Source organism: Microtus oregoni, unplaced genomic scaffold, assembly GCF_018167655.1.
Source record: "Microtus oregoni isolate MIOR12 unplaced genomic scaffold, Mior012 000072F_ref0000427, whole genome shotgun sequence".
NCBI classification, from domain to species: domain Eukaryota; kingdom Metazoa; phylum Chordata; class Mammalia; order Rodentia; family Cricetidae; genus Microtus; species Microtus oregoni.
Window position 1 is genome coordinate 1206559 of NW_024543979.1, and position 23408 is coordinate 1229966.

The 23408-nt window shown below is 43.8% G+C and overlaps 2 protein-coding genes and 1 long non-coding RNA gene across 19 annotated transcripts in view; all 3 read right to left on the reverse strand.

Annotated features, from left to right (window-relative positions):
- LOC121440947 (protein transport protein Sec31A) overlaps positions 1–434 on the reverse strand; it is a 57191-nt gene extending 56757 nt beyond the window's left edge. For all 14 annotated transcript variants that reach the window (XM_041642000.1, XM_041642014.1, XM_041642013.1 and 11 more), the window contains exon 1: positions 139–434. The gene's annotated coding sequence lies outside the window, so the exon portion shown is untranslated. The remainder of the gene's footprint in view (positions 1–138) is intronic.
- A 5556-nt stretch (positions 435–5990) lies between these two features.
- Positions 5991–13824, reverse strand: LOC121440982. Its single transcript, XR_005973408.1, has 5 exons — positions 13626–13824; positions 13385–13538; positions 10171–10240; positions 7768–7837; positions 5991–6744 (listed from the first exon to the last, which is right to left on the reverse strand). It is a non-coding gene; the product is annotated as an uncharacterized LOC121440982 (long non-coding RNA).
- A 5765-nt stretch (positions 13825–19589) lies between these two features.
- Lin54 (lin-54 DREAM MuvB core complex component) overlaps positions 19590–23408 on the reverse strand; it is a 62187-nt gene continuing 58368 nt past the window's right edge. For all 4 annotated transcript variants that reach the window (XM_041642090.1, XM_041642089.1, XM_041642086.1 and 1 more), the window contains exon 13: positions 19590–21829. In XM_041642090.1, the coding sequence (XP_041498024.1) occupies positions 21628–21829 (202 nt within the window). In that variant the 3' untranslated portion in view covers positions 19590–21627. The remainder of the gene's footprint in view (positions 21830–23408) is intronic.

A 23408-nucleotide genomic window follows, 5' to 3' on the forward strand; every position in this document is an offset into this window, starting at 1 on the left:
GCAAGAGTTCAAACACAATTTATAAAAAAAAAAAAAATCTCTACCGAACTTAAGTGAAAGAAATAATCCTGAGGTCCGTTTCCCTTCCACGCCCTCGGGGATTGCACCTCTTTGTGCAGAGTCTTGGAGGGTCCTAACCTCAAACACACTCCGGAGCAGGGCAGCCTGGAAACGTTGGCGGAGGATGACGGGCGCGATCACCCGGCGGCGGCGACTCCAGGCGTTGTCCCGGCGGGGCCGAAACGAGACAGGGGCGCGCCGTCAGCGGAGAGCGGGCCTCGGGCCTCGGCAGCGGACACCGAACCTGGCGAGGGGCAGGAACCGAACGGCAGACACAGCTGGCGGACCTCCGCGACCTGTCCTACGTCAGCCGGCGAACGTCGGACTCTCCCCGGATCCGCCGCCGCCGCCCCTCCTCCGCGGCCCAGGGCCACCTCCACGCTCCGCTCCAACGTGGCAGCCGCAGCCCCGCCTGCGGGCCGCCACTTCCGGGTGCGGCGACTCGCCACGCCTACCCCGCCGGCCGGCACTTCCGGGAGCTGCCGTTTGCTCCTCCCCCGAGAGGGATGGCACTTCCGGGAAGGCCAGTCGAGCTGGAGGTAGGGAATCGGCAGTGATTTGGGAGGAGGCGCGCAGGGCAGGGCTGCGGCCGCTTGGCGGTGGATCAAGGGAAAGGCGCGCAGGGCGTCTCCGTCAGAGAAGAGCCGCGGAGACCGCGGAGACGCCACGTAGCTCTCCTTTGAAGCGTCAGCAGCCGCAGGTGACACTCCCCATCCCCGACGATTGAAAGCTGGGCAAGGGCTCTGTTGGGTCTACGTTTGTCCTTTTGTTTTGTTGTTTTTGTTAAGTTTTTGTTTTTCGAGACAGGAGTTCTTTCTGGCTTGGCACGCTATTGGGTCTACGTTTGTCTTTTTGTTTTATTGTTTTAAGTTTTTGTTTTTCGAGACAGGGTTTTCTCTGTGTAGCCCGGCTGTCCTGGGACTCGGTAGGTAGAGCAGGCTGGCCTCGAACACAGAAAGATCCTCCTGCCTCTACCTCGCGAGTGCTGGGATTAAAGGCGTGCGACCTGCGTTTGCCTTTTGAGAATTAATGTGAATTTGTCGCACACACCCAAAGGCTTACTTGTACTCCAGAGTCTTAGATCCTGTGAGTGAGTTATATCGAATGCAGTTGGTCTCCTTAATATTTCAATATCCATGGCATTCAGACCTGTTAGCACTCGCCACTTGCCGTGGGCCACTTAGAGAGAATCCTAATTGAAAATCCGAAGGTGCTGTGTGGTTTTCAATCAGGGATATAGACTAGTTACTGAAACATGTAGAAAGCTGCCGTGTGTGTGTGTGTGTGTGTGTGTGTCTAGTTATTGAAAAGTGTAGAAAAGCCGGACTGTAGTGCAAAGAGAAGAGTGAAAATGGGTGCTGAGCTGGGCCTCATAGCCCATGCCTGTAATGCCACACTCCGGAGGTATTCTAGGCTACATAGTAAGTTCAAGCCAGGAACCCTGTGCTGCAAGAAAGCCTATTTCAAAAAGGAAACCAAAAATAATAATGATAGCAAAGCCTGGAGAGATGGCTTAGCAGTTAAGGGCACTTGCTGCTTTTGCAGCAGATGTGGGTTTATTTCCCAGCACCCACATGGCAATGCACAACCGTTTGTAACTGCAGTTCAAGGATCCTACAGCCTCTTCTGGCCTCTAGCAGTATCTGCATGCACGTGGGGCACAGTCATACATATGGGCACTCAACCCATAAAACACATAAAAGAGAAATTGAGTGCTGGAATTCCCTATTAATCTAATAGTTAATGGGCCCTATCTCCCTACTTAAGCTAATTCCAGCATCTTTCTGTAATTTTTAACCAAACGAGGCTGGGTTCATATGGTCCCAAACACTTCAAATAAAAGGATATTATTACCTTCCTTAGAGCCCCCAATCCTAATAGTGTTGTACTTTTCACTTAGGGAGGAAACCACTTACTATAAAGTATTAGTACCTGGACTGAGTTCTCCTAACTTTATATCACACACCTATTGACCACATTAACTCTTCTGTAACACTTTTCTTTGCCTTCTTAAAGTAATATTTTTGTTGTTGTTTTATTTTTTTGTTTGTTTTTTTGAGACAGGGTTTTTCTATGTAACAGCCCTAGATGTCTTGGAACTCGCTCTGTAAATCAGAGACTGACCTCGAACTCAGAAAGATCCACCTGCTTCTGCTTGGGATTACTGAACACAAGCTATAAGCAAGCTGGACTTTGAGGCAGAAGCAGAAAGACTGTGTGAAGCCCGCCTGAACTATGGTGACGCCTTGTCTCTACAGCCGAGGATATACTTCTAAGAGCGTTTCCGTAGTGTACACATGTTCGATCCTTAGCCACGAGCCAGTACTCCTAAGTACTGGAAAGTGAAAATGGTTTTAATTCACCCTCAGTGTGCTACATATGTTTTTCACTTAAAAAAGCAAGGTTACCATATGAGAAAATGGTAGCTTTCCTCCACCTCCCCACCCCAGCATGAGGACAGGACCTGCGTAACAGGGCAGCAGCCAGCATCTGTAACTCCAGCTTAGAGGGACAGTGATAGGTTCATAGACACTGACTTCCAGGGTGAGTTAAAGGGCAGGCCCACCCGGCGTGGGTGGCACAATCAAACGGGGTGGGATGAAAAGGAGAAACAAGGCACAAACTTGTCTGCAACTCTGGTTTTTATTGAGACAGATTTTCGCTAAGCTGTCAGAGCTGGCCATGAAGTTGATAACCTGTCTTAGTTTCCCCAGGAGCTGGCATTACAGTCCTATACTGGCATTGAAGTGATACTCATGCAGAATCAGAGCTCACAAAGGAGCACCTGCACCTATGAAACTTGTATCATTCACAAGTCTACTTTTAGTGAACTACTTATCAAGCCTTATTCTGGATCAAATGAAAATGAAGCTTTCTGAAAGAAAGTTCATTCCCAGACTCTTTGAGCTGAAAGAATAGAGGTAACCAAACACATGTGCTATGTGGAGTCACAGGCAGTAAAACTCACCCAGGGAGCCGTGGCAGAAACGCCTGTTACACACAGCTCTTTTGGGATCCTGGGATGCAAATAGAGCAAGTCTGACTGGTTCATGTTCCCTGAACAAGGGCTGGACTCTGTGGCATTGCTGTCACGTCCTACACACCTAGGCCTGTTCTAGGCCAGTGGTGGCAGTTTAGGAGGTCTCTTCTGGAGCTCCAACCAGCATGAAATCTTTTTTATTTCTTTTCAAATATTTATTTTTAATTACGTGTATATGGGGGGTGCAAAGATTTATTTTTAATTATGTGTATATGGGGGGTGGACATTGAATATAGGCACCCGTAGAGGCCAGTGCTGTCCTTGTGGGTGCTGGGAACCGAAAGAACTTTTGTTAGTTCTTAGCCCTCGGGCCATACCTCCAGCCCTGCATGAAGTCTTAATGCTGCCTTCCTGTTGAAGTGTCAAGGGGTGACAGAGCAGTCATGAAGGGGCAGGTAAGAATGGTTGTCAAGAGAACCTAGACAACAGTGAGGACCCCAAGAGAGACATACATGGATCTAATCTACATGGGAAGTAGAAAAAGACAAGATCTCCTGAGTAAATTGGGAGCATGGGGACCATGGGAGGGCTGAAGGGGAAGGGGAGCAGAGAAAAATGTAGAGCTCAATAAAAAATTAATTAAAAAAGATAATAACATTAGGGCAAAGTAAAAAAAAAAAGAACGGCTGTCAAGAAGTCCTGGTGGCCTCTTCTAAAGGGCCTACTGGTTATCCATTCTTTGAGGATATTGGCTGGAATCCATATTGAAAATCAGCTGAACCTAAAATTGCTGAATTGTAGAGATGAATAAGAACCTGAAAACACCAAAATAAAACCTATTATTTTATATGCTAACTTAAAGATAAAAATAGATAAGGACCAAATCTAAGATGTCAACAGCCATAAGTGGTCCTGGACAGAAAGGAACCTAGGACGGCCTTGGCCAGACACTTTAAAGCCCACTGAGCATTTCTCTGAAATTCCAAGACATCAAATGTATTCATCAAGATTGGCTGATAAATGAGCAATATCCTTCCTCTATCGGGGTAGGGCCCCGACAGTTAAGTTGTGAAATTTAACTGTTGCTTTCAAGTGAATTCACTATATCGCTAAAAGTTCTTGGGGTAGAGTATTTCTAAGTCCTAGGGACATTTGGGGCAGTAATAGTGGCGTTCACAAGCCCACTTCTGTGCCTACATTAAGATTGAGGTTCCAATAAAATAGGTTCAGCTTCCACTCAGATGGGTACCCAAGGGTGCCAGGAAGGATAGGTGCCCGGCCACATGTGTCCTGTGGGTAAAGATGGGTGCCACACCTATCAAAGGAAGCAGATGGGGTCCTCAGGATTTCAACACAGTGAAGACTGTCTGAGGAATGCTTCCAGTATGTCTGCTCACAGCGGCTAAAGGGAGAATATACAAGGTTTGAGTCCAGATGAGGTTGAGTGGGGTCCTAACCTAGATCCCCACTGAACATGTAGTCTGCATGTTTTTAGGATTGAGCCCGTTTAATTAGTGGGGTTTGGACAAGCTAGGATGCCAGTGAAGACTGCCTGGTTTTCAGGTTTGGAGATTTTCACTGGCCATTCCTGATGTTGACAACAGGAATCTCAGTGTAGGTCCACGGACAAGATGTGGAGTTAAGAGGGTTTGCCTACAGTTAGTACTCTTTCCAGGTTTAACTGGATTGTCCATAGCTGTCCTGGTCCTGAAAGAAAATCCCTCAGACTTTTGGCTTCTATCTAACTGGCAAGACTGGTGCAGGGTTCATTATGCACCTTTCTGTCAAGCGACCAAGTGTGACCAAAAAGATGACACCTTTGGAAGCTTCCTGCAGTTACTTTAGCACAAATTCTAAAACTGGTTTTGTTGAACTCTAGGGTTTCACAGTTTTGCAAAATGAGTAATTCAGGGGTGCAATGAAGGGAAAACAGGAGTCTTAATGTAAGAGATGGGCATGGTGGCACACGCCTGTATGCCAGCACATGGGAGGAAGGGGCACAAAAGACCAGTTTGAGGCCAGCCTGGGCTGAGATTCTCTCAAGAAAACAAGACAATTTTTATAGCACCCTCCATGAGTTAAGGAACACAAGTAAGCAGCCTATTAATAAAATAATCAGAGACCTAAGACTTAAGTTTGTACTGTGGCTTTTTTTTTTTTTTTGGTTTTTTTCGAGACAGGGTTTCTCTGTGGTTTTGGAGCCTGTCCTGGAACTAGCTCTTGTAGACCAGGCTGGTCTCGAACTCACAGAGATCCGCCTGCCTCTGCCTCCCGAGTGCTGGGATTAAAGGCATGCGCCACCACCGCCCGGCTGTACTGTGGCATTTTAAGGAAGCTCCAGAAACTAACATCCCAGTGAGTCTACAGCAATAGACTGACCCCTGGTATTAAAAGGGGAAACGTGACCCTAATATCTCCAAACCATATCCATGGTACAACTCTCTAAAGGAGAGGTACATCTTACTGAAGATTCCTGACAAGGGCCTACAGCTAAATGGCAAGAAACCTACAATTTCCCAGCTATTGGATCAGATGTCATGAAATCCTCAGGAAATCACTCTCAGAATGCAGGCTGGAAGGGAAGACATGAAAGATATGACAAGAAGTGACAGGTTTGGAGAGTGTTAGGCACAGCCTCAGTAGGGTAAACAGATCCTGCTTCTCAGTGGCTGCCAAGTCCAGAAAAGCCTAAAAAAGAGGAGCCAATGTGCAGATTTGCCTGCCAAAGGGTATCAGGAATAACTCTCCCACAGAGACTACTAGTGATGGTAATTGAACAGCTGGGGAACCTTTCAACACCATCAAGGTTGCCCTGACCACAGGCGATGAACTGTTTCCATGACTGAAGGAGAGTCCTAACTCAGAGACAGGTAGTCTGAGTTCCCTTTTTTGGGCCACCCAATGTTGTGGTTTGGAGTAGCAGGCAGTAAAAGAACTCACCAAGTCAGAACAGTTAAAACAATGTTTATTGTATACTACAAATGAAACACAGGCCAGACAGCGGCACAATCGGATCTGCAAGAACAAGCTGGCTTTTATTGCAGCTACCCTCATTTGGCACAACTTCTGAAATGTTTAAACAAGGACACTTCTGACTAGTGACTAGCCCTCTATCGGGAAGCAACAATTCATTTTGATTGGCAGCCATAATATTCCAACATGGCACATCTTACTCCTGGTTTTTCTCTAGAATGCAAAAGATTTCACATTCATAGCCACAAAAAGTTGGGTGGGGGAGATGACTCAGTACTCACTCTTCCAGAGAGTTCAGCTTACAGCACCCACCCCAGGCAGCTCACCACTCCAACTCCAGCTCTATCTGATCTGAGGGCACTGCAAAATACCATTACAAATAACTTTCTTTGCAAAAGAAAAAAATTTACAGAGTTCAATTCCTTTGACAATTTTAATTCCTTTCTCATTTCGGAAAAGGGTAAAGTTTTGTACAAAACTATACAAAGCATCCAGATGTTCCATAATCACTTGCATCATGTTTACATTTCACTAAAACAGCATTCTAATGTTCTGATTACTATTTTGATTTTTAAAATTTACATTTTCTTATTGTGTATATGTGATCTGAAGATAACTTTCAGGAGTCCGCTCTCTTCCACCTCGTGGGCTCCAGGAATTAGTTCAGGCCATCAGGCTTGTGTGAAGAGCACTTTCTTAGAGCAGGAGAAACGCCCCTTTCTGAACAGGCCCTGCAGAATGAGCGAATAAAGTATTTATTCGACAGCGTCTACAGGCTTTGTCCTGCAACATTTACAGGCTGTTTAGCACAGGTCTTTTTACTTTTCCATCACCAGCAGAAACAAAGGTTTTTTTTTTTTATTTCAAACCAGCTGTTTCATAGATTTTATAGTTTTGCTTCCCAATTGATCTTAGTTTTCTCACCCCGCCCCCCTTTGTGCCCTCTGAACTCTTCTAAGAGAAGTAATTTTCTTACATATGGAAACAGGAGTGGCACCGGGGAAGGATTCTTAGTGGAAGGAGCCAGAGCATCAAACACCAAATAGTTTTGCTCTTGTCCCCCCTTTGCAATTTGTCCCTTTAACTACTAGACCATGTCTCTGATTACTCCTGACTTGTTTCCACAGAAGTGACATTCTTCGTTTAGGAAGAGACAGAGTTTCCCTTCAGCAGTTAGCAGGTCTAGCTACTCCCCTCACCCATTTTGTAAAACACCAGTCCATCTGGTCCTGCATGGCCATTAGCAAACTGTCGCTAAGAGATCAAAGAGGACAGTCCCTCTACTACCATCCCAGCAGTGGTTCCTAATCCGATCCCAGAGCTGCGGCCTGGAACTAGTTTTCTTCCACATATAAAGTGCCCAGGTATGGATGACAGGACAGGACACAACCCAAGGTTTGCTTACACTGATCACCAGTCAGATGTCCTACCTGCTGGTTGTGTCCCCTCAGTTATTTCTACATATCAGAGAGAGTCTAGGGAAATCCCAGGTAGCTGAAAGGCTGCGGCAGAATTAGAGATGAAAGCAACCTAGTAACTTACAAGTTCCTAACTTTAAATAAATAACATCTTAAAATCCCTTACCTTGGCCGGGCGATGGTGGTGCACGCCTTTAATCCCAGCACTCGGGAGGCAGAGGCAGGCGGATCTCTGAGTTCGAGACCAGCCTGGTCTACAAGAGCTAGTTCCAGGACAGGCTCCAAAACCGCAGAGAAACCCTGTCTCGGAAAAAACAAAAAAAAAAAATCCCTTACCTTATATAAATCTTCAAATTATTGAATAAATTTGCAAATGGCACTCTTAAGCAAAACATCCTTTTCTTTCCTACAAAAAAAAAAACCCACATCAACAGACAAATCAATGCAGAAGTTACACTGTTATTTAAATCATGACTTTGCAAGGTCCTCATATACATTAATCACACAAGTTAGGATGTGAACAGCAGCGGAGAAACCTAATCACTATCTGTGTCTGCTTTTTTTCTTAAGTTCTACTTAGAAATGTTTTGTTCTTGTTGCCTGAGCCCTTTAAAATGTAAATACATGGTTTTATAAATAAGTACCAATTATCTAATATAAACATGTCAGAAAAAATTCATAGAATTTCAAATATATTATTATATTTATTTGGTTCAGACAATCTCCTGTCTCCTAAGTGGTGTTTTCTCATCACCAAGCAAGCCTTATATGGGAAAACACACCTTATCATACCACTTACTCTGTGCTTTAAGTGTGATACATTTTCTTAAGTCTATTTATTATAGGTAAGAGTGGCTTGCATGTGTACCATGTGCATGCCCGGTGCCTGAAGAGATGGCTTTAGATCCCCTGGGATTAGAGTTGCACACAGATGGTTGTAAACTGCCATGTCAGTGCCAAGAGCTGAAACCAGGTCTCCCAAAGAGCAGCTGGTCCATCTCTTCAACCCCTTTAAATGTGTGCAATATTTTTAAAGGTTTCCAACCGTCGAGAACTAAGATCTTCCTAGCAGATGGAGCCCATCCTGCAACCCCCATGCAACTGAGGATAGCTATGAATATAATCCAACTTACTTAAACCGTTAAGAATCATGTGTTTCTTTCATTTTTAGCAACTCAAGCATCAACTTTGAAGGTGACAACATTATGCCTCAACTTCAAAGTCAAGTCTTATCCATAAGTAAATCACTTCTGTGTCCAAGGAAGAGTAGTGTACTTGTGACAGCTGTCTTGGGTTGCAGCCTGACTAGGCCAGGAACAACTAAAATCCAGCAGCTGGGCACACCTGAGAGCTCTTCTGGGTGGGAAGGCCACACAGAAGCCTTTGCTCCCACCAGCTTGCCCCACCTCTTGCTGGTATCAGAACCTACTTCCAAAGTTTCCCCGCCACACTGGAGCTGCCGAGACACCCAGATTCCTGGCCTCTCCACTGTTTGCTAGCTAGACCACAGTCCCTTACGTCCTCCAGAACCAACCCTCTTTGATAAATGTCATCACTTCGGTTCCTCGAAGAACCCTGACTGACACAGCGTTCTACAGATGAGGAATATTCTGATTCCCTGACCGTCCACCTTGCTCAGAGCTCACAAAGGAACAAATAAGCCACAAGAAGAACAAGTACCACACTGCACACAGCAGCTTTGAAGGAAACGTGAACATACTTCAGTAACGTTAAATATTTGTATAACTGAGCCAGGCGGTGGAGGCGCATGCCTTCAATCCCAGCACTCAGGAGGCAGAGGCAGGAGGATCTGAGTTTGAAGCTAACCTGGTCTACAGATCAAGTTCCAGGACAGGCTCCAGAGCTACACAAAGAAACCCTGTCTCTAAAAATAAACAAAAACAACAAACTGTCAGTACTTCAGACAATCAACAGGCCAGTGAGAATACCTAGCCCTGGGTACCTGACAGAGAATATAATGTCTGTCACTTTAAACCACCGATTTTAACTAAATGGCTCAATTCATATTCAAAAAGGGAAATATAACCTCAGAAGACTTGGAACTATCTAAAATTGGTAACCAGAAACCCCTGATGATCTAATACTTTCTAGAGAAAGATCAGAAGCAGAACACCTCGTGACTATCTAAGTTACAGAACACAGAGCATGGAAGGCGCTAGTGGAACTAGCCAGGAATCCAAAGGACCACAGAGCAGAGGCTCAGCAGGCACAGCACTAAAATCCTCCAAAGTTGGTGGTGCCCCATAGGGCCACTGTGGGAAAACCAGTGCTGTATGAAAGCACAAGCCGCAGCAAAGGAAGCACAGAGCTAGCTCAAGTCTCAGCTGGGCTTGCTGGAGATAGTCAAGAGGACGGGGCCTCCGCTCCTGCCACCCACATAGCAGCTCCACAACTGTTTGCAGCTCAGGGGATCTGATGTCCTCTTAGCCTTCGCAGGCACGCATGCATGCACACAGCAAGGACATACACGCAGGTGAAACACCTGTCACTAGACAGGTGACCTGAGACCAAGGTCACAGAAGGAAACAAACTCCAGCTGTTCTCTAACCTCCACACATCAGCATGTACACAGTAAATAAATGGAATAATTTTTACCATTTCAAAAATAGGAAAGTAAGATTTCGCCAAAGCCTCTAGAATTCCAGTTTTACTTCATAATCCATTTCAGGTAAGGGTGTATCTCCCAGAATATTTAATACAGAAAACAGATTACTATACCTTTCCTGTGTATTTCATATCACCTTCCAACGCCACACATCTCTTCCAGACACCACCCTTAACACGATCCCTGAAAAAGAGATTTTCTTTTAAATCACTGGACAAGGGGCAATGCCTGTTTCAAGAGCACCTTTAGCAGAGCTTACATATCCTCATTAATTCCTCGGTAATCACAGCGGCTCATTATGTGAACAGCAGTGAAAGGTTTAATCATCGGATATGAAGCTACTAGAGGAAAACAGTAGAGACCAAAACCCTTGATAGAAATCTGCAAGTGCTCTAATACCTGGAGCAGACACCGGCTAAGCCTATGACATAATTACATGTGTTTTGCAATTTCTCATTTGTAATTAGTAATTACAAAAACACAGTCAAAATTCAGATAAGATAAGGAACAGTAGCAGTGTGTCAGGCTATCAGTAACCCCTCACCTGTACTAGAAAATCCACAGCAGCAGGCGTCCAGTTGGTTAAGCATTGTAGATGCTAACCTGGCTTTCTGCTCAGCTGAACCCCCTCACTTTTTCGGCATGACTATCCTAGGTTATACTCCTTTGTGGTAGGGATTAGCCCCCACACGCTTATCTATCTGCATGCTTTGCCCTCAGCTGAGCTGTGAGGGAAGATTAAAAGGTTATGTAGCCTTGCTGGAAGAGGTAAGGCAGCAAACTTAGGCTTTTCAAAAGCTCTCTGTTGGCACATCAGAATGTAAAGCTCTCAGCAATCACTCAGCACCATGCCTTCCTGCCTGGCTCCCCGAGCTCCAATTAAATGGCTTCTTTCTTAAGAGCTGCAGTGATCGTGGTGTCTCTTCACAGCAATGGAAACCCTCTGCTATGGTAGTGTCAGAGTGCTCATCAATACCTCACGTTCTCTTAATCATTTCACATAGCTTTCTTCAATTTTAATCTGTGTATTTTATGTTTATGTATAGTCATTGTATCTGTGTGTGTCTATGTACCACCTGCATGCCTGATGCCCAGAGGCCAGGTGTTGGGTCCCCTGGAACCAAAGTTACAGCTACACGGATGCTGGAAACAAACCTGGGCCCTTTACAAGACCAGCAACTGCTCTTAACCACCGAGCTGTCTCGCCGGTAACATAAGCAGTTACGTCTTACTTTTGAGACAAAGTTTAATTGTGTAGCCCAGACTAGCCTGAAATTCTGCATGTTTGAAGTCCACTCCAACCTCACCACCACTGGGAAGGGCGGAGTCTCAAGGAGACAACAAGACTCAGAGGAAGCAACACAGGCGGTGTACAGAGTAAAGGTAATAAAGCTATGAGACAGAAAGTAGATTAATAGAAATGGGTTAATTTAAGTTATAAGAGCTAACTAAAAACAAGCCTAAGCCATCACCCAAGATTTCATAATTACTAAGTCTCCTTGTTATTCGTTATCTGTAAGCTGCAGTCCAGCTAGTCCTCCCCTCCCTCCTTTACATGGGTTCTGGAACTGATTTGTGCCACCAGGCCTGTGCCCATGCTCTGACCAGAGCCGTCTTGCTCACCCTGGCTTTTTGAGCCTGGCTTTTGTTCACTGAGCTACAAATTGAAGCCAAAGCTTTGTGCAGTGCCAGGTGGCCAACTACATGAAGATTTCCCCGGCAACAAACATTACGATAGAAGCACGTGTGCCAAGAAAAGAAACTCATCCTAGTGTGCCTGTGAGACAGGGCCTGTCTGGCTGTGCGCTGCTGGCTGGCCTGAATTTGATTCACCTACCTCTGCCTCTTCCCCTAGGTTTCTTTCTCACAAGCTTCAGGGAAGGAGGCTCACTACAAGCTACCAATTCGCACCTATAAACATGTGACCAAAATGGAACTTTAATCTCAGTTGGTAGCAAGGGGGGGACAGGAATTTGCAAAGCAATTCCAGTAACACAATCTAGAGAAACAAATGGACCCACACTTGTCCACACTCTAGGCATCACTATTAATAAACACTCAAAAAATAAAAACCAACCATGTAAACGCCCGGCAACGGATGTCTTACACATACAAGGTTACACCCAGGCAATAAAAAGGTCATCTTCCAACACTGTTTTACAGAGAAAACTAGCCACAAAAATCCTATGCACTAGTTTATTATTCCGTCTCAAACATACAGAACAGGTAATCTATACGGGCACAAAGCTGCTTCTAGGGACGAAAGGGCAGGGAGTTTCCTGGGCTAGAGGTAGAGCGGCGCTTCCCCAGTGTGCATGACGCCCTAGCAACCTCTACAACCCCGTTAACCGGGCTTAGCTGGAGCACACCACTGGGGAGGTGGTGGGCAGCCAGCCATCTTAGGCTACATACAAGCCTAATGGTAGCCTGGACTACACGAGGCCCTGCCTTAAAAGGAATAAGGGTGTCTTTAGAGGAGACGTAAAACTTCTAAAACTGACCCAAACCTTTATTCCCAGTCTTTTGGGGGACACATTCAGAATATTATCAGAGAACTGTAAAAGTTCTAAAAAAAAAAAGTGCAGGTTGGTGGAACTGCCGAAAGCACGCACAAGACCCGGGATTGAATCTCAGACGTGCTGGAAGCTGCTTCTTTGAGGCTATACTTCTGCACTGAACTGTAGATTTAACTGTGAGGTGAAATAACTCACTCAAGAAAACTGACACAAAGCCCTGATCTTAGCTATCAAGTAAATGATACACCACGTCCTCCCCCAGCAGCCGGTGTCCCCAAAGTTCATGGGCTTTCTTTTAAAATTAAAAGAGCCGGGCAATGGTGGCGCTCACCTTTAGTCCCAGCAATTGGAAGGTTGAGGCAGGCGGATCTCTATGAGTTCGAGGCCAGTGTGGCTGGGTGAACAATGCCTCGATGATTTGCTGACTTCAGTCAAGAGTAAGTCGGCCGGGAGGGGGGGGGGGGGTTCCAGTTTGATTTGAAAATTAGTTATCATTTGAAGGATATAAAGAAATGAAACCTTTACATGCTTCTATAGCTGGCCTACACCATTATTCAGAAAAGAGGTAAAGAATACGCTACAGATCTTGAAAAAATAAAACCACACCATCAGCTGGCCGGTTTTTTCGTTCTGTAAAGTGTAAATAAGAGGAACTTGACTTGTTTTCTTCTAAGATCTTCTCAACCCTGAAAGCTATCCACGATGCCCCATTCCCAAACCCGAACAATGCTCTGCCTGCGCCTTCTCTCATGTCTCCGATGCTGGGCAGCTGCCATCGCACTGAAGGACACAAGGGCCCACGAGACCTTACCTTCTTTCATGAACTAACTCATCGAGGCAAAACGTCTTCAGAAAAAGATTCGCTAAATTAAGATTCCGGGACATCCTCGATCAAGCTCCTGTGGCATCACATGCATTGAGCCAAGTCACAACAAAAGCTCCTGTGTCACCTCCGAATCAGTGAGCTACAAAAGAAGGTACGAGGCAAGGGTTTAAATCTTTTGTCCCAGCTTGGTTTGCAACATTCAGCCGATATCGCGCCCTGTCCCTACCTGTCTCCTGGTGTCGTTCTCCAATCGGTCCTCCGGAGCGCGCACCACCATCGCCAAAGCCAGCTCGGCGTCGGGTCTATTCCCGCCTCTCTACTATCCATTACAGCGCTCGGCGAAAACGCGATGGCGCCGGATTGCACGGAGCAAGCGAACACGCCACAGGAACCACAGAGGTCTAACAAAAGAACTTCGGAGCAGGGAGAAGCATGGCCCACCGCACGTCTGAGAGGCTCCGAGCCTCTCCGATTGGCTGCTGCGACACGATGTGGCCTGCGATTGGCTAGATGGTCGAGCGCGGCGCCTACGGGAGACAGGATTGGAGGCCCGCGCATCCAAAGGCCGCTCTTCCGGTCCTCCAGCCAAGCACTCGGGCGGAACCGAGTTTACCCCAGAGCGAGGTCTCGCGGGAGCTCTACAGGGCAGGGTGGCCGGAAGTTGCACTGCGGAGGACCACGGCCCCGGCGAGTCCGCGTGGAACATCGCGACCGGTCCTCGGGCCTCCGAAGGAAGCGCAACCACCGAACCACTGCACGGCTGCGGGACTGAAAGGGTGGGGCGGTGGCAGTGAGCGTGGCACCGGTGGCTGTGCACAACCGGAAGTGGGGCGGGGCGCGGCAGCATCTAGAGACCTGTCTAGGGCGCAGTGTTGACCGGTCTGAGTGAGGTTCCTCCAAAGACTTTCGTTTGCCGTTTTTGAATTTAAAGTGAGGCTGTAGGCGGCTGGCGTGGTTGTGAGCGCCAGTAATCACAGCCTTTCAGAGGTGTGGTAGGAAATTCCCGAGTTGGGGTCCATAATGTGAACCCCGGTTTCTGGAAGTCATTCATACCTTGTTGAAGGCATACCGAGGAGAAAAGTAGGACCTTTTGTGTTTCTGGATGATGTCCCCCTGTGTAGATCAAGCAGACCCGAAAATATACATGCAGCCCAAGCTGGCCTTAAACATTCCTGCATTGGCTCTCGCAGACCGAGACCCTACACCATGTCCCAAACGTGTTGTTTTTTGTTTTTTGTTTTTTTTTTAAGTCACTGAAGATGACGAATTAGGCAGCCAGAGAGCCCTCAAGTTCCACCTTTCCCTACCTCCCAGCATTGGGTGTATGCACAGCACGTTTTTAATATGATCAGCTTACGGTGTCAGTGTCCACGTTTATACTATTCAGGATTCCCTTCCCACAGTAGACGAGTCTTGTCGGTCACTGTAATCCTTCACAGACATATTCATGCCCATCCCTGGATAACTCTAAATGTGTCAATGTGACAACAAACACAAATGACCATCAAGTCCCAAATGTTATCTTTCTTCTGAACATTTCCCACTTGAATCTGCTTCTGACTCCCCTTTTCCCTGGTCCATTCCCCCCCCCCCCCCCCACACACACACACACAATCTCAAGCTTCTCCATGCTAGTTAGGAGATGTGTGTGTTAGACCAGATCTGTGTGCTGCTTTGGGAAGCAACTTTCTTGGCTCTTACTAAAAATAGCACAAGATAATCTGGCTCTGGACCTATAACATTCCATCCCTCAGCAATCTTGGAAATTCAGTCAGCCTTATGGAATGTCTAAGACAGGTGAGGTTCCCCCTACCCCACCACTGGGACTTCAGTTTGTTTGGTTTTGGTGTTTGTTGCTGTTATTGTTGGCGTTAAGCTCCCAATATAGCTAAGGATGACCTAGATCTCTTGATCGATGTTTCAGCCTCCTGAGTGCTGGAATTAGATGCTGGTACCATTATATGCAGGAGCGGAGCATTTCTAACTACCTTGAAATTTCTTGAAAAACCAGATATATTTATTTCCTTACGTGCGATCAACTGGCTATTTCCTAGCTTTTATATAAAATCAACACTAGCTTCAACTTATCAAGATCCAAAATAGCCCAGGAGAGTTATACAAATTATGTTATCGTATCCTCCAACCAACTTTGTGTCATTTGGATCTCCTTCTGAGCTCAGCTCTTCATTTCTTGTAATTGCCAATTTAGGAATTCAGATGAGACTCGAGAGCAAACTGCTGAGGATAAAGGGGTTCAACAGTGTATAATGAAGTACATACTCAAAGGAGAGTAAACCATGGCCCAAGGGACCACTGGCATAAAAGCTCACTCAAGGGGTGAGAATGGACACTGGTAAGAGATTATTTTACCAGCCTACATTTTTAGGAACACTTTTATAAAAAGTCTCTACAACAGATGGTTTGTTTTTGTTCCTCCTCAGGTGATTGACAGGCCCACTTGGAGTAACTTTTAAAAGGGGTGGGGACGATGCGTATACCAGGCATAGTGGTGTATGCCTTTTGTCCCAGCATTTAGAAGACAGGCAGGTGGATCTTAAGTTCAAGGCCAGCCTGGTCTACATAGTGAGTTCCAGGATAGCCAGGGCTATGTAGATAAACCCTACTAAGTGCTGGTTATGTCAACTTGACACAAAATAGGATCATCAGAGAGGAGGGAGCCTCAACAGAAAAAAATGCCTCCAGAAGACTGTGCTATAGGCAAGCCTGTAGGACATTCTCTTAATTAGTGATTGACATGAGGCTCCAGTCTATAGTAGGTGGGTTATCACGTGACTAGTGGACCTAGGTTCCATAGAAAGCAGGCTGAGCAAGCCAATAAACAGCAGTGCTCCATGGCCTCTATATCAGTGCCTGCCTCCAGTTCCTGCTCTGCTTGAGTTCCTGTCCTGACTTCCTCCAATGATGGACCACCGTGTGCAAGTGTAAGCCAAATAAACCCTTTCCTCCCAACTTTCCCTGGGTCATGGTGTTTCATCAGAGCCTGCAGTTTTGATTCAGTTTTACACGTTGCTAACTGTGAGGGAGAGGTCCATCCTCTGTGACCTCCAGGCCTATGAATTTCTGACCAGCTACGAAACATGTATTATTTATTTTTTATAGGTAAAGACATAAATGCTTGTAGAGCTTAAAGGACAGCTAAGAAGTGAGGAATCAATTGGGAGATAGCTCAGTGGCCCTGCAAACAATGTCTGGAGTTTGGGTCCCCAGAACTTAAGTAAAACTGGACAGAGGCTCCCAACCATCTGTAATTCCAGCCTGGGGAGCTGATGAGCTCTTCGGCCCTGTTTTGGGCACTGTTTTTTTCCTTTCCAACTACTTGCTAATAACTACATAAATCCTACAGGGACTTGATCATAGTTCTACTCAATCTATAGATAAATTTGAGAACTGGTTTAACACTAAATTGTATAAGACATGACAAACCTTTCCTTTGTTAAATCAATGTTTTCTAATTTTCAGCATATAGACTGTATTGCACACACATATTTCATATTTTTGAAGCTATTATAATTTTAAAACTTCCATTTCTTTCTCTTTTTTATTATTTTCTTTTTTCAAGATAGGGTTTCTCTGTGTACCTCTGGTTGTCCTAAAACTCGAGCTGTAGATCAGGCTGGCCTTGAACTCAAAGAGATGCACCTGCCTCTGCCTCCCGAGTGCTGGGATTAAAGTCATGTGCCACCATTCCTGTTTAAAACTCCCATTTCATAATGCTTATTTCTCGTTTATAGAAATACAATTGTCTCTTGTATACTTGCTAAATTCAGTAGTAGCTTTCATTAAAGTCGTTGATTGTTCTGTGCAAGCAAGCCCATAATCTAACCACAGGCTTCTTATTCATTTTGTCTGTGGGCCTGCTTCTACCCCTGCCTTATTAAAGAAAGGACCTTCAGGAAGTAATAAATAGTAATGTCTTGTTCCCAGTAACATAGGGAAAACACCTTGACTTCACCATGAGTGTGGGTCACTGTGGCATTCTGTAAATACTCTTTATTTGGTTATTATTAGTTTGCTTAAGAGTTGTTTTTTATTATAAATGGGTACTCATTTTTCTACATTTTTGGCAAAAAATTTTATGAAATATAATAATTCACGTGCTGTAACACCCATTTGGATGTTTTCTATATTCACTCACCATCACTTCCTGTGACTTTTAGGATGCATGGTCAGATATGTATTAACCCAGTGAACTACACTGATTAAAAAAATACTGGCTCACTCTTAATCTTGGTATGATGTTTTCTTTTTATATACAGTCAGCTTTTATTTCCTTATTATAGAATTGCAACTTGCAGTGATCTTATAATAACACCCTGGATATACTTAATATTTAGCAATTAAGAATGTCTTAAATGTTACCACAAAGCTTTATCATTTAAGAAGTATTAAAAGCCTTTGCGAGCATCGTTAGTCCTCAAAATTGCAGGGCAGAGGCAGGAAAAGGTCTGGGGGTCTGAGGCCAGTCCAGTCTACACAGTTGAGCTGCATGTAGGAAAGTGATACCATGTCTCAAAAAAAAAAAAATTCAAATGGTAGATCTTGGAGCCTACCTCAGAGGGTAACATGCTTGCTTAGCATGTAGAAGGCTCTGGATTCAATCAAGGCTTTAAAAACCACTTGAAAACAAAAACAAACCAAAGAACCACACACAGCTAGAGCCAGAGAGAGCACTCAGTGATTAGGAGCGCCTACTGCTCTGACGGAAGACTTGAGTTTTGGTGCCACCCCAACTCCAGCTTCAGGGAACCTGACAACGCTGCTCTGGGGCACTCGTACCCATTCACATATTTCACCCCACGTTCCCCAGCCACATACACACAAAAATAAATCTTTGAAAACAAAACAAAAAAAAGCAACCCATACAACACACTGAGTGTGGTGGCACACATGTCACAGACTGGGAGGTGGGAGAGAGGAGGACCAGGGATTCAGCATAACCCTTACTTGCTGGAGCCTGCCTGAGCTACAATGAGACAATGCCTCAAAATTACCAAATCAACCAAACAAAAAAGCCAGGTGAATGACTCACATCAATAATTTCTCCCAGAATCCTGGAAAGTTGAGGCAGAAAGACTGTCATGAATTTGAGGCCAGCCTAGAATAAATAGGGAGAAAGAAGGAAGGAGGGAGGGAGAAGGGAGAAAGGGAGGGAGAGTAAGAGGGAGGGAGGAAAGGAGGAAGGAAGGAAGGAAGGAAGGAAGGAAGGAAGGAAGGAAGGGAGGGAGGGAGAGAGGGAAGGAGGGTAGGATGGAGGAAGGGAAGAAGGAGGAAGAGGAAGGAGAAGGGAGGAAGGAAGGGAGGGAGGGTAGGAGGGAGAGAACCAAAAACCAAAAACCCTCACATATGACCTACAGATAAAGAATTACACAGAAACTAAAGAACTAGAAGGTAAATAGCTTCACAACTGGGGGATGTAGTTCAGTAGCAGAACACTTGACCAACATGCATGAGATCTTAAGTTCAATCCCTGACAGAAGCAAGCTAATGAATAAATAATAACAACACTACATACGGTGCTTAGGATAGGGTCATGGCTGCAGCCCAGGGACAGAGTGCTAGCTTGGCCTACCAAGGCCCAGACTTCATCTCCCACAGTACAACAACAAACCAGAATGCTTAAGATTTGCCCCAGGTGCAGCTGAAGGGCCTAAGTAGGCTTCAATGATGTGGTGAGTATTCCTTTTCTAATCTGCATTACAGAAAAAAAAACTGGAAAACTTTCTGAAGCTATTTTTTATTCACATTTTACATAAGATTGCAAAATGTCAATTATGAAGTATCAAAAACTGTGGCCGCTAAGCCAGCCCATCCTCCTCCCTCAGCCAGGGCTCTGGCTTCAGTGCCTACAATACCAAGCTTCCATCTCCAGGACAAGATCTACATGCTGCTTCTACGACCTCAGAGCCACAGAACTAAGGAAGGTGGTGGTGACAGCATCCTGCACCTAACAGAGCAGACACATTTCTGCCATAGACGTGGGAAATCACAGGCATATTCTCATTTCAGTGCAATTCATGCTAGTGAACTGTGCAAAGATGAGAGCCTTCAAGTTTTTTCACAAGTAATGTCAAATGTACTTGAAAATCAGGTAACTAAAAAGGCTTATTGCATGGTAAATGGTTAAAATTGGTATTATTGAACTGAAGAAAAAATGCAAAACCTTTTTTTCTTACAGAATAGTATAAATGTTTATTTTCTGTATGATTTATTCTTCTGCCCTGTTTTTACAATATAGAAAAGTGTACTTTTTGAATAGCTCTAGTAAATATAATCTTTCTACTTTGGGATGTTGTAATAGGGCTTAAAAATTATATACCGAACCCTCCCCAAGTAATCTTTTAAAATTGGTAAATTAATGTGGCTATTAATTTTGTTCAGGATTTGATGCAAATGCCTAATACAAAAGGTTGCTTAGTGAGGACCAGACAGAAAGAAAGGGCTCGATACTTTAGAGAGCTTCTGAAAAGTCAGGCTAGTAGCATTTGATTGCACCTTCAAAGTTTTACAAGCAAAACATTCTTAAGCAATGCCATCATACATAATCTACAATCATAATCAAAAATTCACAAACATTTTGTGCACACTGTATATAAATACACATCACAATGGTGCAATTAAAATTAACACACAATATATACAAAATGAACAAAGTTTAGGTTTAAACCAAAAACTTATTGCAGTCTTTTGAAAAATAACTTGATTAGATATTATTTTGTCCTTTTAGACTAATTTACATTTATACAAAGTTTACTTCGACACACTAGAATGAGGTGCTAAGAATGTCTGCATTATCTACATTTAAAGTTACTGCACTATAATTTATAAATCCACAATTTAAAAGAGGATACTTTAATGAATAACGGAATCCTCTTTGCATTAATTTCTATTGCCTATATCTTTCATGTTCATATGAACATATATACACACTACATACAACTATAGAATCCTTGTAGGCAGGGTTATAAGTATATGCTAATAGTGACCGAGGATTAAGGTACCATACAAAATGCCTCAATTCCAACACAGTTTTTCCCATTGTCAAACACTCAAGAGTCCTATTACATTAGGCTCTTAAGATTATACAGTTTTTAATTACTAAAAATTATTTAGGTTATTTTTGCAATTATGAGAACACACACACCTCAGCTTACCAAATCACTGGCTAAAAACAAAGCTGTATTAAACTACCTTTATAAAAAGATAGCTCACTTCAATTGTGAAAGCTGCTAGCAGGCCCACTCCAGTAAATCAGGTAACACACACTGATTCAAACTGAGTTCCAGAATCTACAGAGAACTGTGTGCATAAAAACTTCATCGTACATAATCTCACAGCTTTGTACCCTTGCTTCCCCATCCAAGTCCATTCTCTACTTGATACTTATTAGTCCTATATTATCTTGACATAAAATGTTTACTTCAATTCACACAATCTCTCATTTTAGTAGTTATCCATAAAGACTTTGACAATTATTACAAAACAAACCACCCCCTTCAAAGGAATGAAGACATCCCAGAACACGTTAGCCATTCCTTATCATAAAGACACTGCCCATCCTCTGAAAATTACTGTCCCTTGATATTGTTTTTCTTTAAAGAAAATACAAACTTCATAACTGGAAAGTATGATTGGGATTGTTTCCCCTTCTAATTTCCCAAAGACAAAAGATAATATTACAGAACCCACCCAAAAAGGCTGATTTTTCCTTAAAAGGATGGTGTTTTTCTAGACAAAATGTTATATGTTTCATTAAGAATCTGGTTATGTGGACATTCTACCTGTGAAGATTCTGGATCTGGAGCCAAAGAATGGAAAATATCCATGCTGCCTTGGCTCTTTCTACTGAACAAAGTCATACAACACCATACATCATAAATGGTATTACAATAATTTATGAATGTACTTTGTCAATAGAATCAGGACAGAACATCTAATTCTTAAGAAACCCAAGCAAATTAAAAAAATATATAATACAATAAAGGAAAAAATTTTAGAGAAAAAATTTAGAAGGGACATAGGCAGAATTAACTAAGATTTAAAATGTACCAATTTCTTCATTTAAAATTTCTTCTCATTCAATAGTATAGTTTCTGGTCTCTTAAAACAAAAGCTGAATTAAAATACAGCAATTGTTATCTTCTAGAAAATCGAGTGTCCTGGCACCTTAAATTTTCTGTACAGTTCCATGTCCGTCTTTTGTGCAAGAGTCAGCAGTGCATGGCACAAGGGTCACTTTTTGCTTTTCCTGCAGAGTTGATGACGCTCATCAAACACCGTCCAAATTCCTCAAGTATCATCCGTTCTGCCGCTGCCTTTGATTTCCCCTTCTTGTCTGCCTGCTCTGCCTGGGCAAGAAGGCAATTACACGTGGCTTCAGCTACTTCCTTAGTTACAAACGTAAATGGCAATCTGAAATGATTTTTGAGAGAGAAACACAGATGATCATGAAGTTGATCTTGGTTTCTACTGGCATCTTCATGCTGCACTAGCATAAGGGACATCAGTTTGTGAGTCAAACACAGTCTCAAGAAATTAAGATACACGTTTGGTCTCAGCAAGCATATCTAACAATATTTAGCAGGAAATACGTTTAACCTAAAACATATGATTGACTTCCCAGACGTGTCATCTGGCTAAGTAAATGATGCAGTGTGCACCTACACTGGGTGTCTCACCACTCACATCTTCCCAGCGTGCAAACCCTCTGCAAGAGCTGTTCTGATTTCTGTCCTCTTTCCTGACACACAAAGGGATTCCACGGCCATACCTAGGAACTCAAAGAACTGCTAAAACAAAGTTCCACTACACTCTCTTATGTTAGCTGTTAAAGTTCCACTACACTCTCTTATATTAGCTGTTAAAGTTCCACTACACTCTTATATTAGCTGTTAAAAGTTCTACTACACTCTCTTATGTTAGCTGTTAAAAACAAAGAGCAAAAATGTGTGGCACACACATCTACTACCAGCACTTGGGAGATAGAGGCAGGCAGATCTCTTCAAGTTTGAGGCCAGTTTGGTCTACAGAGCGAGTTCCAGGACAGCCACGACTACTATTATACAGAGAAACTCTGTCTCAAAAAAACAAAACAAAACAAACTCAGGTATGACATCAACTGAGCATACTGGTGTGAGTTTTCAGTCTCACCTTTCTCTTAGTGTATGTCCATGTGCACTGAGTGTATGGATGCATGTATGAATACATGTGCACACAGAGTCGAAAGGAGACAACCTGCATTATTCCTTGGGTAGTCTACCTAGAGTCTTTTGAGGACTCAACTGGCCTGAAACTCACCAAGTAGGTTATGCTTGTTGGTCAATGAGCCGCAGGGATTCTCCTACCTACTTGTCAGAGTACTGGGTTAGCAGTATACATCACCACGCCAGCCTTGTTTTGTTTTTGTTTTTTCAAAAACAGGGTTTCTCTGTGTAGCCTTGGTTGACTTGTAATTCAGTCTGTAGACCAGGTTGGCCTGGAACTCAGAGATCCATCTGCCTCTACCTCCGAGTGCTAGGCTTTTAAGGTGTGTGCTACCACCACCCAATAAAATGTCCAGTTTTTTGTTTAAATGTGGGTTCTGGTGATCTAATTCAGGTACATCTTTACTGAGCTATCTTCCCCGCCTTAAGCAATTGTTTTAAAAACATAGCTTTAATTACATGTGCAGTGTGTGTGTGTTTGTTTGTTTCAGTGGGTTAAACCCAAGACTTCCTCATACATACAAATGCTCTACCACTGAGCTGTATCCCCCCAGCCCTACAGTGTATAACCTTGTGTTCACACTTACATTATGAACATGGGGGGGGGGGTTACTGTAGTAATATCTTTAATATCCAGAGATTAGATTTAGTAATCTTTAAGAATCATTAAAATATTATACAGAATCTGTATCATAATCCTAACTAGGTATCTGTCCCTTTTTAACACACTTAAGTCAAGAAAATTTTGTAAATGCTATTTCCATTCTAAGAGGCTATCGTGATGGCCA